Source organism: Colius striatus, chromosome 2 (assembly GCF_028858725.1).
Source record: "Colius striatus isolate bColStr4 chromosome 2, bColStr4.1.hap1, whole genome shotgun sequence".
Lineage (NCBI taxonomy): Eukaryota > Metazoa > Chordata > Aves > Coliiformes > Coliidae > Colius > Colius striatus.
In genome coordinates, this window is record NC_084760.1 from 114,001,788 (window position 1) to 114,016,486 (window position 14,699).

Genomic DNA, 14,699 nt, shown 5'->3' on the forward strand with positions numbered 1-14,699 from the left:
CCGCGCGTCATCACACGGCGCCCGCGCAGCGCCGCGTCCCACGGCGAGCCTCGGCGGCCGCTCCTGCCGGGCTCTGCCCCGTCCCCGGCGCGGCGGCCGCACCCCCGAGGTGAGGCCGGTCCCGTCCCTGCGGAGCGGAGCCGCGGGCGCCGAGTTAACGGCAGCGAGGGGCCCGGCTGCACCGCCGGCTCCATCGCGGGGGGGCCCTGCAGAACCGACACCTTCCGAGCGGCACCTGGAGGGGCCTGGTACCTTCCCTGTAATGCACCAAGCTCTGCGAGGGGCGACAGTGACTCCCGAGTGGTGCTGTACAGCGAATAGGGTGGTAATTTGACTTCCCCCCCACCCCCCATTCTGTGTGCTAGGGAATGGGCAAAGTTTGAAGGAAAAACAGTTGCAATTGTGGTGCACTGTCACCACGGAACAGTTTCAGACGTGGTAGTTCTGAACTCAGTGCATGGTGTCACCTCAAGAGCTGCAGACTTTTAGCCTTTGGTGAGAACTAGCCAAGAAGAGATGGATTCATCAGGCATCTGATCCTGAAAACTGTATCTTTATGTTGTTATCCAACTTCGAATATAGAATCAAGTTTAGGGAAGTTGCACAAATCAGAAGCAAAATCTAAGCTGCAATTTCAGCTTTCAGCAGTGACCTGATCTAAGTGGACCTGTTTCTGCAGCGGATCAGACTAGGTGATCTCTAAAGGTCCCTTCCAACCACTACTATTCTGTGATTCTTCTCTGGGGTTTTACTGTGGCAGTGATTAATATACATGACAGTAGTGGTCAGCAGTGATGGGAAAGTCTCGCATTCAAAACGCTTTCAAGAATTGAATGCGTGTTCATTTCCTTGTTAAGTTGATGTGAGAGTATTTTACCTTTGCTCTGGAAGTGTATTACTGGCAAACATTCAGACTAGTTTCTCCATTTGAGCAAAGAGTATATGTTTTGTATTTGTGATGAGTTTGACTACCTGAAAATCATTTTGCTTTGTCAGAGAAAAATCAGAAGGTTGATGCAGAAGAAGCGCCAACAGTTCCTGTTGAGATGTCCTGTAGCCCGTCGCTAATAGAGCCAGCGTGTTCCAACCCTGACATAAAGGGAGGCACAAATATGAGGGAAAACGATGGTACTTCCAGACTTTTGGTGGGTGCTTCATTTTTTAATTTAATATTTGTGTTGAAAGTCAATAAGGTGCTTTTTTTTATAAACTTTTTTTACTGAGAAGTAAGTCACGACAGGATACTCAGGATAGCTAGGTTTTTATTGATTGAGATTGTATGCTCTGCAAGTGTATATTTCTATTGTGTAGTTATGTTTGTGATAACTATGCTGCAATAATTTGTTCTCTCAAAGATGTGAAAATTGCTATTGCTATAGGAGTGGTTTGAACTAACAGTATTGTAGCTGAGTTTAGTACTGTAGTTCTGGTCTGTATCAGTATATGCCCCGTAAATACCTGTGAAGATCTAGTGGAATGGACAACTGTTCTTCCAAGGAGCCTAAAATCCTCTGAAATTTGTATCTGGAGAGCCTGTAGTTGGAAGATAATTGTTTTGTGTCAACTATAAATATCTGTTCATAGTGTTCTAGCAGCCTATTTGAATTCTAGAGCTGTGATAGAGTTGTGTTGTCAAGATCCACACAAACACACAGATTAAATAATCCTCCAGTTTTTCCCTGGCATGCAGCATGCTTGTCCAGCAAAACAGTGTTCGAAACAAGTGTCTTTTTCTTTTCTTTTTTTGTTCTTTAATGTGGCCAAGTCAAATGGCTTTTGGACAGTCTGGTAAAAGGTGCATGGACAGGGTGTCTTCCATTGTGTATCTCCCCCTAAAAGGAACACAATGGTCAACAGCATTGTTCAGTCAATTATAACTAGATGCAACAAATTACTTTACTGGGGATGAAATTCCTGGGATGGATGCTTAACTTTTTAGCAAGTAGAGATTCAAAACAATAGAATTATTTTCAGACTGAACTTGACTTGGGTAAATTTACATTGTTTTTACAGACAAGATTTAGAGTGTAGGTCCTTGCTGGAGAAAGGAATTGAAACAATACCAGCAAGACTTTTCTGGTCTTTTTCTGACAAAGAGGCATTTGTTTGTTAAACTTTCTCTTAATCTCTAAGGGTAGAAATTCTATAGTGAGATGCTGGAAAAGATGTTCTGTGAAACTTTCAGATTGTAGCCTTTTATATATTTGTTCTAAAGGTCTAAGGAGGCTTTTTTACTGCATGAAAGTTTCTGTAGATGCAGATTTTCTGAGTGAATATGAATTGTAAACAAAACAAAAATCCCCAACCAAGCAAAAAAAACCCCCAAAAATTCAAGCAATGGGCACCATCCATAAAGCAGGTCATTATCCAGGCTGCGTTTGAAGGATGTAACTATGGACAAACTTCTGTGCTACCTTTTCTCCCCTTTTTTGTAACTGGATAAAGGTATTAAATAATAAATACTGTTTCAGGTTCCTCTTTCTGATGATAATGAAAGTGAACAGTCAAAATCTATACAAAGAAAGAGAATGCTTCCATCCTGGATGCTGGAAAGAGATCTCCTGGTTCAGAGGATTTCTGAACCTGTCATGAGAGGAGGTAGGTTTGCAGTGTAGTACATTTGCATACCAATTTGTATTTATGTGCTTTGATATAATTTTCTTAAATTATAATTGTAGTGGTAGAAAGTATTAATTTGTTACTTGTCTTTCCATGTTCTGTGCCTGACAGCTTACAGAGACTGACTTTTGTTATCCGCTTTGTCATTAGTTCTATGGGCACGACAGAGCTCTTTTTGGACAGCTGAATATCTGATTTTCTAGAACCTTTTCCTATAAACTCATCTCATTTGTTTAGTATGTAAATTCTAGGCCATTTGTGTACCTTTAATTCCAAGCCTTCTCTACATTTAAGTCACTGATATATTGCCCTTCTAAATTCGGATTGCCCTAATTTCACAAGTTTTAAAGGGATGGATTTTTTGAGTAGTGCTATGCTTTACGTTTTTAACTGTGACTGAGTCTAATTTGATTGTTTAATCCAAAGTTACTTCCTAGGAGGAGCAGTTCATCACCGTATTGTAATTTCTCACCAGTATGAGGCTAAAATAATATTGCAAGAAGAAATTGTTGAATGCACAGTAAATTTCTACTGCTATGTGTCAGTGTTAGCAGCAAAACATACTGTGTTTAGTCACTGTCAACAGGAGACACAAGGGTGCATGGCACAATCCCAAGAAAATTTTCTGTCACGTCTGGCTTAAGTCCTGGGAGCTTGTAAAGACTTCTGAAACTTCCACTAGACATTCTCTGACAAACTTACCAAAGAGCATTTATTTCTCTGAGGATTTTTATTGGTGAAACTGGAAGACTAACGAAAAGAGAAGGAAAATTACTATTTACATTAATAACCCTCCCCCATGTCTTTGTGCTGGAAAGAGCATGCCCCACCCTGCTTGCCCTTCTGTGGTGAGGTGGTTTAGGTGCTAAATGCTGAGTATCCTTTGCTACATCTTTATTGTTTTCCTCCAATTTTCCCCCTCAAGCATCTGTTTCATTTCAAAACATACTTTTTACTCCTGTAAGTGGGAAGTGAAAAATGTGCTGTTGAAACAGCACACACACAGCTCTGCTTTTTGCTCACTGCTCTGACTCAATGTAGTTTTAGATTTCTAAGATGGTCAGGATTTCACTGTAAAAGATGTGCATTCCAAAAGTACTTTTCGTTTTAAGGTAGTAGAATGAAAAAAGGCCAAGGAGAGGGAGAAAGTAACATGGAATCATCAGAAGTAAATGTGCAGCGGAAAAAAAGATTACCTTCTGAAGAAACTCTAGAGGATTTTGAAGGTGAAGAGCAGGACCAAGGGAAAAGGAGCTGTCTTTCCATCCCTGTCCCTTCATCTCAGGTAATTTTTTGGCTCAGCGCAGAATCATGGGTAAAAAGGAGAATGTAGTTCTACAATGTCATGTTGAAGGTTAGTTCTACAATGTAGCTATGTGTTCTGCTTGTGATCTAATGTTTAAGAGTTGTTTTGGAATGTCAGTCTGTTGGACAGCTCTATAGGAAGGATCATGGAAGTTTTCAGAGACTTAGCTTTTTGCTCTTTCTTCTTGAGATCTGAGACTTAGGCTTCAAATGTTCCACAGAAATTCTAGTCTTCTAGTTTTGCAGCAAGAATCTGGAAGACATTGGCCAAAGGACTGATCCTAGGAGGGGCTTGATATGTGGCTTCTTTTTCCAGGAACCCTTTAGAAATGGGTGACAGTATGACACAGATGTAATGCTGGACTTGGGCCAAACTAATGCCGTTCTAGATGGTAAAGTTTTGTAGTCAGAAAAATATGTGGCTTAGCATCTACTGTGTTTTGAAGAAAAGTAGCATGGAGTGGGCTTATGCTACTGTCTCAACCTGAGTTGGAAAAAAAAGGAATCTGAAATCCAAACCAATCTGTGGCAAAGAGTGAACAGAGTGAACAGGCCAGCTAGTCAATGTCCTCAATGTGCCATTAAGTGCTTACTGATAGCACCCTGCTAGTAATGAAAAGAGAAAGATCATTATCAAAGACAAGCAAAGCATGTTCTGGTGAGAGCAAGCTGAGGCTTTCAGTGTCTTGACTTTAAGCGAGCAACCTGGGGAGGTGTTTCTAATCTCTAGTATTGGAATTACCTGAATCTGCTCTAGGATCTGGTGTAATACTTAAAATTCTAAATAACTTGGTATGCTTCATAGGTTTTGATGCTGAAAAATCAATGAGTTTGGGGGTTTTTTGTTAAATCTTAAAGTTAATTGACATGATCTGCTCATGGAGACCATACTCTTCAGGATAGCTTTGGTACAACATAGTGGTATCTTTTAATCTGGAAAAGTGTTCAGAGTGGTGAGCTTTGTTGAATAAGTACATTAGTACCAGATACAGTGCTGTTTTCTCTGTCAAATTCCAACTTGGTGACTACATAAATTATTTCATTTTGCAGCTTGTAACTATGAAGTCTTATCTTCGCCAAATAATTTCATAAACCACTTTTATCTCAAGCACAGTGTGAGAAATTGTCTTCAGAACTTTGCAGAAAAAAAGAATGGGTCAGTGCAAACAAAAGTAATAATCGTGGAGGGCTCTAAAAGATTGGAATGTTGATATCAAAACCAAAATCATGCTCCTGCTGTGAAGTTTAAGGTGATAGAGAAAATCTACTGCATGGTAGATGTATATATAGAATATATCTTGATATTTAAGGAGTTAAAATTGATTCCTGTATAATAGTGTACATTCTTCTAGAGTGCTATGTCTTCCCATGTGTAATCCCCAATCATTTTTCAGGAGCAATATTTTGAATCAAAAGGACTGTTCACAAACTGAGGTGGTGTGAGAGGAGCCTGCCTGTGTTGTGAGAGAACAGAAGCTCTAGGATAAATTTTTTGTTTAAAGTGTGTGTGTGTGTGTTCTTAACCTAAGCTTTTCATTTAGCAGCTGTAATTGGCAGGTAACTTAAGTTTGGAAAGTGGAGTACAAGATTTAAAAGTCTGGACCAGATGAACTTTCAAAACATCCCCTCCAACCTGGGCTGTCCTGTGATTCTCTGATGTTGAAAACAGGAATGATGAGGCAGGATTTGACCTTAAAGCTTTTAATTCTGAAGAGTGTAAATTTTCAGGTCCTTCAAAATGTAACCTTGTTCCACAGAATACATCTGGATTTCCTCTTGAGAGTACCATGAGAAACGTGGAAGGAGATGGCAAGACTGGAACAAAAAACGGTGGAAGTTCTCTGGAAAAAAATGATAGGCAGCTGCATAGTAAATGGTCCAAAAGAGTAGGTCAGACCTCTAGTAAAGAAAATAGAATTGAGGAAACAGAAAACAAAGAGCAGATTACTGGTTCTACAAGCCAACAAGCTCACTGGGGCAGGACTTCCCAATATTTTGGTGCCCAGAAAGGGATTCTTGAGCCTGATGCAATTCTGGATTACGAGACTGAGATTTCTGATTCAACCAGGAGTGCAGATGCTTCAGAAAGCTCCAAACAGATCAAGCGTAAGAGGACACCTTGCATGTATGGAGCAGGCTGTTACAGGTAAAGCAACATTACAACTAGCTTAAGCTAGCTTGTTATTAAGAAGTAATGTATTAGCTAAAGATGAGAAAATAGTGAAGTCATAATAAGCTTTGATTTGAAAAAAAATCTTTTGCTAGACAAGAGTGTGAGAAACAAGGGGCATAATAAGAATTTTAAAGGTATAAAGAGGAAGAGCCAGGATGTCTTCCTGACTAATATAACCCATACAAGGGATGAAAAACTTGAGCAAATTAAAAGATGAAGTGTGGTAGGAAATAAGAAACAAAGGCCCTTTGTAAAAAGAAAGAAAGCCTGTCTGTACAGTCCAGTGCTTTACCTGTATGAAAGATGTCTTCTAACTGTGTGCTGACTGTGTGTGAACCTCTCCCATAACTGTCAAAGCAGGGCACACTTAACCAGCCTCTGGATTTGCATATGCATTCCTCAGTACTTTTTTTTAAAGAAAAAAAAGTTTTTTTTTCTTTTACCTTATTCTTGTACATATGGCAGCTTCTTTTTCTATATCTGCCTTCTTTTGAGTCCTGTCTTCTAATAAGACTTACAATTCAGGACTTACAAACATCTTACATGCAGTTGTGGCATAACTTCAGGCTTGAATTCTGTGATTTTATAACTAGTGCTGGTAATTCATTCACTTTCCCTAGCAGTTTCTTTAGCATCTGAGAAAATAAGCCCATGAGCCAGCAGGAGCCTTCTGCATGTGATTATGAAGTGACAGGGTTTCAACTGAAACTTTCTTTAGAAAGAGCTTTTAATTTAGTTTTAATAGCTGAACGGATGAAAAGCTCCTAAATACTTCACTGAGCAATACTCAGCTTCTGATTGAGCTGTTTGCATTGATTATGAAGAAATGTATAGCTTTTATTTGCCCAATTTTCTGCATCATGACAAGTGAGTGGAGAAATTGAGAGCTTCTGGAAAAGCCAAGTTGCAGTAACTGTGAGTGTGTTTACAAGAAGGCAACCTTCTCATAAAACTTCATTCCTAAAATAGGCTTTTAATTGGAGTGGAGGGTTTTTTGCAAGTAAAGCTTAACAATTTTGTTGTGATCAAAGAACATAGTCCTGTGCAATGAGGTTTTGATGTGAAACAAACGGAACTGTGGAGTGCAACTGACAGTGTGTTGCCATCTTAAAATAATTCTCTTGTGTCTAAATAAAAATCCCTTCAAACCAAATCTTTTGTAAAAAGACAAACCTTTAGATTTTTGCCAGAAGGGAACATGCTTGCTTAGTGCAAGACCCTTTCACTTTATTTCCTTTCCTTCTCTGCTACTTTCTTGGTCTTTTTTTCCCCCTCTCCTCCAATAAGAGCTGTTCAGTATTGTCCATGTAGGTTTCAAAATGAATTTTTGAAGGGAAATTGATCTCCTGAAATGCAGGAAGTTGGCTAATCGACAGCTATCAGGCCGTCTTACTTTGAGGACTATTGTTGAATAAATATTAAAAGGATTTCACAGAACACGTGTTGCCTCTGAGTCCCTTTGAGAAGATGAATGTTGTTTTGAATGGATGAAAGTCTTTTACAAGTATTGCTAGTAAGCTAGCTGTGTTCATTTAAAACAGGTAGTCTCTAAAATGACATGGGTTTATCTTATTTATTGTTAAATGGGAAAAACTGCAGTCAGGCAGGATGAATTAGGCATAAGAAGTGAGAGCTTGCTGTAAAATACAAGACTGGTAAATGCAACCTTGCAATGGTTTCCAGTGAAACGGTATTTCCTTACCCTGCAATCAGCAGAAATGAAAAGACCAGGGCAAAAAGTCTGTCACCTGTGTAAATAAATCCAAGGAACGCTGGATCATTGAGATCATTGAAGAGTTATTCTGTATCTTGCTTGCTGAGATTCTGAATGAAAGAGAACAGTCAAATGGAAATTTAAACTGTTAATACTAAATATCTAATCTTTTTCTTGGTGCCTCAAAGGAGGCTTGGATAATTAGTAGAGCTCTTGGCTCTTAAGTAATCATTTTGAAAAAGCTCTAACAAAAGCTTTTCTTAGGTGGTAGTTGAAATGCTGAAATAAAAAAATTACTATTCCTTATAAAGTTCCCATGAGATAGTTGTGAATTTAAAGAAAGGAAGGAATGCCTGTAATCAATGGGAAAGCTCTTCTGGGTGTAGCTTGCCATGTATGGGTTTCTGTCTTTGTGTTTCTAAATGGAGGTGTTAACAAGTGTAAATTGCAGCGGTAATTGCTCTGTAGGTTGTCATTCATCTTGCTTGAGGTGAGCAGTTTACTCCTCACATTTTCATAAAGATGTTCTGGGGATTAGTGTGATAAATCAGCCAAATATTCTACAGGTGTCTCTTGGAAAGTCATTTATTAAAACACCTCACATTTCTTGCTTTTAAATATTATGCTCGAAAAGAAAAAGTATCTCTAAAAGAAATGATAAGGAAAAACTAGATTTGCTTTTGTTACCATTATGTTCACTTTGACATCATTTCTTGTAGTATGTTTTGGTCTATCAAGTGAATTTCTCCTGAAGTTGTAACATGTTTTTCTGTGTTGGTTTTAACATCACTTAGAGAGGTTTTAAAAAGGAAACTCTAAGTATCGTTGTTTAGAGCTGCCTTGTCTTGTGTGGTGTGTTGCAAATGTAGACAAGTTCTTTCAACGATGCATTTGTTTGTGTTCACTGCCTGCTCACCCTGGATTCAGCTGTGTAGAGCAAAAAGTTTTGGATGCTTACATTCTGCAGAAAGTTAAACATTAAAAGCCTCTCTTTATATAACCACAGAAAAATAAGTTGTCACTGATCTAGCAACACATTTGTTATGTCCACTTCTTCGAAATGGAATAGTCTGGTGTCAATATGTATTAATGTTTTACAGGAAAAACCCTGTTCACTTTGAACAGTTCAGTCACCCTAATGATGATGACTATCATGAAACAGAGATGGTAACTGGGGATAAGGATGATAACCGGCCCGAATGCCCCTATGGAACAGCTTGTTACAGGTAAAGGCCGTGCAAAATGCTTTCCTTGTTTTACAGGTTACAAATGCCCTCCCCTGGAGTTGCAAAATGGCAATAGAATAATGAGGAATTCTTACTGTTAAATCTTGACTGTAGCCTTCTGAAATTCTCTGTGGACAGACTGCTACCTTTAAAGCACCAAAGTCTGTGCTAAATATTTGTTAATCATTTTGTTGCAAATCTGCAACAAAGAAGAAAACTTAGGTACACAAAGTTAGATAAGCAGAGAGGTCCTTTATCTGACAATGAGCACCAGGGCCATGGGATCAATCCCAAAGAACGTCCAAGGAAGCATCAAAATCAACAGATACTTACACCCAATATTCTTCTTTTTTAGTATGTATATAAAGCCCACTTATAATTGTTCATTAAATTTGCCCTTTAGCTTCATTGGTTATTTGTTACTTTTACACATTACATCACTCTTATTGGTTGTGCCTTATTACACACTTTATAAATATTCATATATATTTCAAAATCCCTTGGCCAACTAACTGGTTCAAGCTATTTATTATTTGGTGTTCTGGACCAGAAAGTTAAGGGGGTTCAGGACAGCACACAGCCTAACGGTTAATATAACAAACTCTTTTCTTCCTCTGAAGCAGTCAGTCCCACCATTGTTCTTGGATGTTTTATGGCTTGCAGGTGCATGGATCTAAATAATCCCCCTTGTTATCACTCTTATTGCCATTGCGCATGATTTCTCATGCATATTCTTCTCTTTGGGAGTGGCTTCACCAAGGAGGCCTAGTTTTGTTTACCTATGCCAACTTACTTAAATTTACTCAAAAATAACTTCAATAAAATCACTTAATTTTTTTACATTTGTAACAGTTTCAGCTGTCAAACATGAAAACTTGATTTTAGGAACCTATTTAGTGGCCTAGAGATCAACCATTTTTCACTTGTCAACACATAGAAAATCCTTTGATAGAAACCATCCTGTGTGATAATTATTAATAATTTGTGTTATATGTTACTCTTGATATGTAAGTCTTAGTTCAAATATTGAAAAAGTGTTTGTTGAGATTTCATACAAAACTTCTGTTTTAACTGGTATATTACTTCTTAGCCTCATTTAAGTAGCATCAAGAATATCCAGTTTGTGGCTGACTGGTACACATGGTTTTCTTTAGAGGATTATTTTATTCCATTTTGTTTCTTAGTGTCTAGGTTTTAGACTTTTATTTAGCACTTTGGTGATTCCTGTGTAATTCACACAGTGAGCATAAGTATATATTTTGAGGTCTTCTGTGGGGGCACATTGAAACTGCCAACTGTTGTTAGATTGGGCCTGAGCAGAAACATTTTCTCCTCATTATCCTGGAATGTGAGGGGATCCTAAAGAGCTGTTCTCCATAAAATATAACAAATTGATGGTAGCTTTTAAGAAAAAGCAGTGTTACTTTCAAGTAATGCATCTAATGTTTCTCTTCTGAAAAACATCCATGAATCTCTCATCTCAGGATGAGAAATCTGGGTTTATAGCAGTAAGGAAATTGCGAGCACACTTCTCAGGAGTGCAAGGGATGTCACTCTTCTAGATGGGACAACCTCTGCGTGGCCTTAGTTGATCATTTCTTAATCTGTGCTTCATTATTGAGAGAAAGAGGAATTGAAGATCCGAAAGTTTGTTGACCTGTGATACACTGTGCGTGGATTGCATTCTGGTGCACTTAATGCAATGTTATGTTCTGGTTTCACTTTTAGTTAAATAATTGGATCACTTCTTGTAGTGCTGAGCAGATGCATCCTATCATACAACTTTAGAAACTATCTCATCTAGGTTTTGATCTTTTTTTTTTTTTTCCTAATGGTGAAACAAGAGCAACTCTTATTTAGCCAGTTTTTTTTTCTACTCTACATTCTCTAAGCTGAGACACTGCAATAAGGCACTGGTCACAGAATTTTCTTCTAAGAAGACCAAGAGGTTCAGAGCTTGTTAAGTGTGGAACCAAGTGGTGAATCCAACTTTTACTGTTTTCTTCTTTGCAGGAAGAATCCCCAGCACAAGCTAGAATACAAGCACAGTGCACCTCCAGGTAAGCCGTATTGTTCAACATAGCTCAAAGTGGTGGATGAGATCTCCCAGCCCCAGTAATGGACTAAAAACTTGGACTACAATGTGTCTCATAGGTTTTATTGAAAATAAAACATGATCTAGTGGGAGATTACTGGAATATAATTAGGTGTTACTGAAATGTTTCCCAAAATCTCAAAAGAATACTGCAGTAAATTATTTCTGTAGCTTTTCTCTCCTCCCCATATCTTTCAACTGTATAGATTTATATCTCAAGATTTCCTACTTACTTTTTATTCTTATTTTTCTTTTGATAGGAAATCCTTAGGTAGCATCCAATGTTGAAGTATTACCATGCTCTAAAGGAATCATTGCAAGCTTCTGTCATCTTTTTTTTAATTGAATTTTAATTTTTCTGTTTGGAACAGTGATTTTTCTTACTGGGAGAACACATTTTTGTCTGTATGTTCTATTTGAGGCTTGGAGGGAATATCACTAAAATGGAATCAGAGTTTCTGTTCCAAAGTGGTCTAGTGTTTTATGTTCCAGGAGCTGGACCTGTGGAAAAAAACAGGGGAACATACTGTTTACATGTTGACTGTTCTTAAAGAATTCCAATAAAGGCTTTACATTTTCTTGATGCTTTTTCTTGATTATTGGACTTGGAGATTTCTTCCACTTGAAATGCTAATGTAAAAAGCAATACTTCAGTGCAGAACAGTTATGGAAATGTAATCAAGGTATTTAACTTCAAAGAATCAGGATTATGACATTGCTAAGGAGAATTTTCATTAATGGACACAATGATGTAAAATCTTTAAATACTCTGGAATATTCCAGTTTTCTGGTTTAAAAAAAATCAAACTAAGCAACAAACAGTATTGATGACAATGGTCTACAGAGGGAATGGTTCATAACTGTAAGAACACATCTGGGTAATCTCTCAGGAATTTTTCAATACCTCAAAAGTTTTTTGAGTGAGGGCGAGAGAGTGAGAGTCAATGTGATGCCTGTAAAGGCAGCACAGATGTTGTAGCATTTATTTGAATGGGCCTGTCCCTTATTGTAGCTGCATCTTTGAATATCCCTTAAGCAGGGGTGCACTCTGTCCTGACTGATAATTCTCCTTTCTTTAGTAACTGAAAGAGGAACCCGACAACGAACTGCAAAGAATGGTAAGTTCTTATGTTCTGGGTGGGCTCAGCATGGGACACAACCCATCTGCTTTGTGTTGTGGGCACTGAATAGCACAGTCATTGTGTTTGCAGTTGAATTTGCTCCAGGCTTCCTTGCTGAGCATAACTGCACTTCCCTGGAAGCAGACAGGAAAAACAGACCAGTGTGATTAAATAGATCCTGCCTTCCTTCCTAACACGGTGGTCATAATGGGATGAAAGGAATGCAGTATTTCATCTACAACTAGTTAAGATTGACCCTACAATTGGTTGCTTTTTGAAACACTGAGATATTCCTTCTGCCCATTCAAAGGAGGGCTGTGCCATGTGCTAGTGAGCTTTTCTTACTTATACTTTCAGCAAGATGTCAGTGTTTCAGGTCAGATACTGGCTTGTTAGGACTGAAGTAGAAGGTTAAAGCTTTTGAGTTGGAGGTAGCTTTTCGTGTAAACTACACATGTATCCTTCTTAGTTTAGTTCCAGTGAAGATTATGTGGTGGCCCTGGCAAGCTGTAGTATCTCTCTTGGTAAGGTAAATTGTAATACTGTGTGTGAATATCTCCTCGATTTACTAGGGCTGTACTGAGCTCATTTTGCTGGAGCACAGTTGGTCCTTCCAAGATTAGAGATTGCCAGCCCTTGGCTATTTCTCAGTTCTGTGTTGGCCCTTGAATGCCGCTTTAGCACAATTCACACATAAAATTGTGTACCTTGGAGAAGATTAACTAATGCTGTAAATGCTTTTGAAAACCTTGGGTGAGAGTTTCGTAGAGTATAAAATGTTAATCAGACCATAAGTTGATTCTGGAATGGTAATGGTCCTATGAGCAGAAAAATGCAACTGATACATTATATGATTGGTGTGCATCAAGTGCTGCTGTTCTTTGTTCACCAGATTCATAGTGTGAGTGTCTGGAGCTCTGACCTGAGGTTTCAAGAGGCTGCTAAGAAATGCTTGTAGTTAGTATCAATGTTGGTGATTTTGACTGAGGTCTGTAGCTGGGAAAAAAAAAATCCAAACATTTGTAGTTAAATAGGAAAGATAAGAGCTGCCTAACAGATAAATTACCTGTAGGAGATCATTGTCAGGTTATCTCTAGATAAGGATGCAAAAATTGAGTAGAGGCTTTAGTTGAGTCTCCTCTTGAGACCATCTTGGGAAGGTCTCTTTAGTTTTGTATTTGATGTTTTTGTCTCTACAGGAAAAAGGGCTGTGGACAAAGACAATGTCAGTGATGATGAATCGAATGGATGTGACCTTAATGACAGCTTTATAGATGATGAGGAAGAGGAGTGCGAACCTACTGATGAAGACTCTGACTGGGAACCAAGTTCAGAAGAAAAGGATAATGAAGATGTTGACACACTTTTGCAAGAAGCGCGTAGATTTGTTAAGACCAAAAAGTAGCTGCATGGAACAACATTACAAATGACCAAACTGGTTGTGTTAAAACATGGATGTGCAAAGAGAAGAATTGCTTTGAAAACTGTTCATTTCCTCAGTGATGTAGGCACTAGAGGAAGGCTTTTGTGGGAATGAGGGGATTCAGCAATGTCCTGCTTTTCCATATGTATTTTTCGGTGGGGTTTTTGGTTTTGCTAAGTGGTGGAGCCAGAAAACAGAGCTCTGAAAATTTGTTTGTTTTTTATTTTATTTTCTCTCTTTTATTTCTTTTATACCACCATTGGTGTCTTATAGTTTGAACTACACTTGTAAAGGTTGTTAATACTTCATCTTCCTGAGGTTGAGAGAAATACTGGCCTCCAGAAAGCGTTTTGTCTTGCTGAAACATAATATATACTGTGCTAAACGGAGAGGAGTTTCCCCTCACACCTGCAATATTGCAGATTAATGCTTGATCATCGCTGGGGAGTATGTTGAAACCATTTTTTAATGTTCTTTTCAGTTAGTGCAGTCTTCTGTCTGCTTCTGAGATACAGACAACAGTATCTCAGAACCACTTGGTTGTTTCTACACTTCTGGTGTATTTGCTTTAATGATGGTGGTAGCTCTTTCCGTGTCTGTACATCTCTGGAATGGTGTTCAGTTCACAGCAAAGTTGAAGTCTTGATGGCTCTTATTTTTGCACAATTAAACTTGTCACAGACTATGGGGAACGTGTAATTGTGTCTCATTTTTAAAGATGTTGCTTGCAGATCATGCCTTCAATATGTTCACAACTTCCTTGAGTTTGCAAGACAGTACGTTGAGTTTTGGTATGTTCACCCCTCTTGAAGCTCGTGAATTACGTTTTTAGAAACAATCCTTCATTTTCACAGCGGAAACATTGTGTGGCTCTGGCTCCCCTGGGACATGGTTGAAAATAGACGTCCACATAAACTCAAGCTTTTCAGGTGGGTGGCCAGATGTTCTCTGCTTACAGTGAAGTGGCCGTTGCCAGCAAGTGGCACGAGGCTGCAGGAGGATTTGGGGCATTGAGGCTGCTGC

General features: G+C 38.7%; 1 protein-coding gene across 1 annotated transcript; it reads left to right on the forward strand.

Moving 5' to 3' along the window:
• Nucleotides 1–27: 27 nt before the first annotated feature.
• Nucleotides 28–13,930, forward strand: APLF (aprataxin and PNKP like factor; the record flags this gene model as incomplete). The annotated part of the gene is made up of 9 exons (XM_061989653.1): nt 28–109; nt 997–1,145; nt 2,472–2,598; nt 3,732–3,904; nt 5,682–6,070; nt 8,912–9,037; nt 11,051–11,097; nt 12,212–12,250; nt 13,453–13,930. Coding segments are annotated over 9 exons (1,338 nt in total), but the record flags the coding sequence as incomplete, so codon positions are not given.
• Between the last annotated feature and the right edge of the window lie 769 nt (nt 13,931–14,699).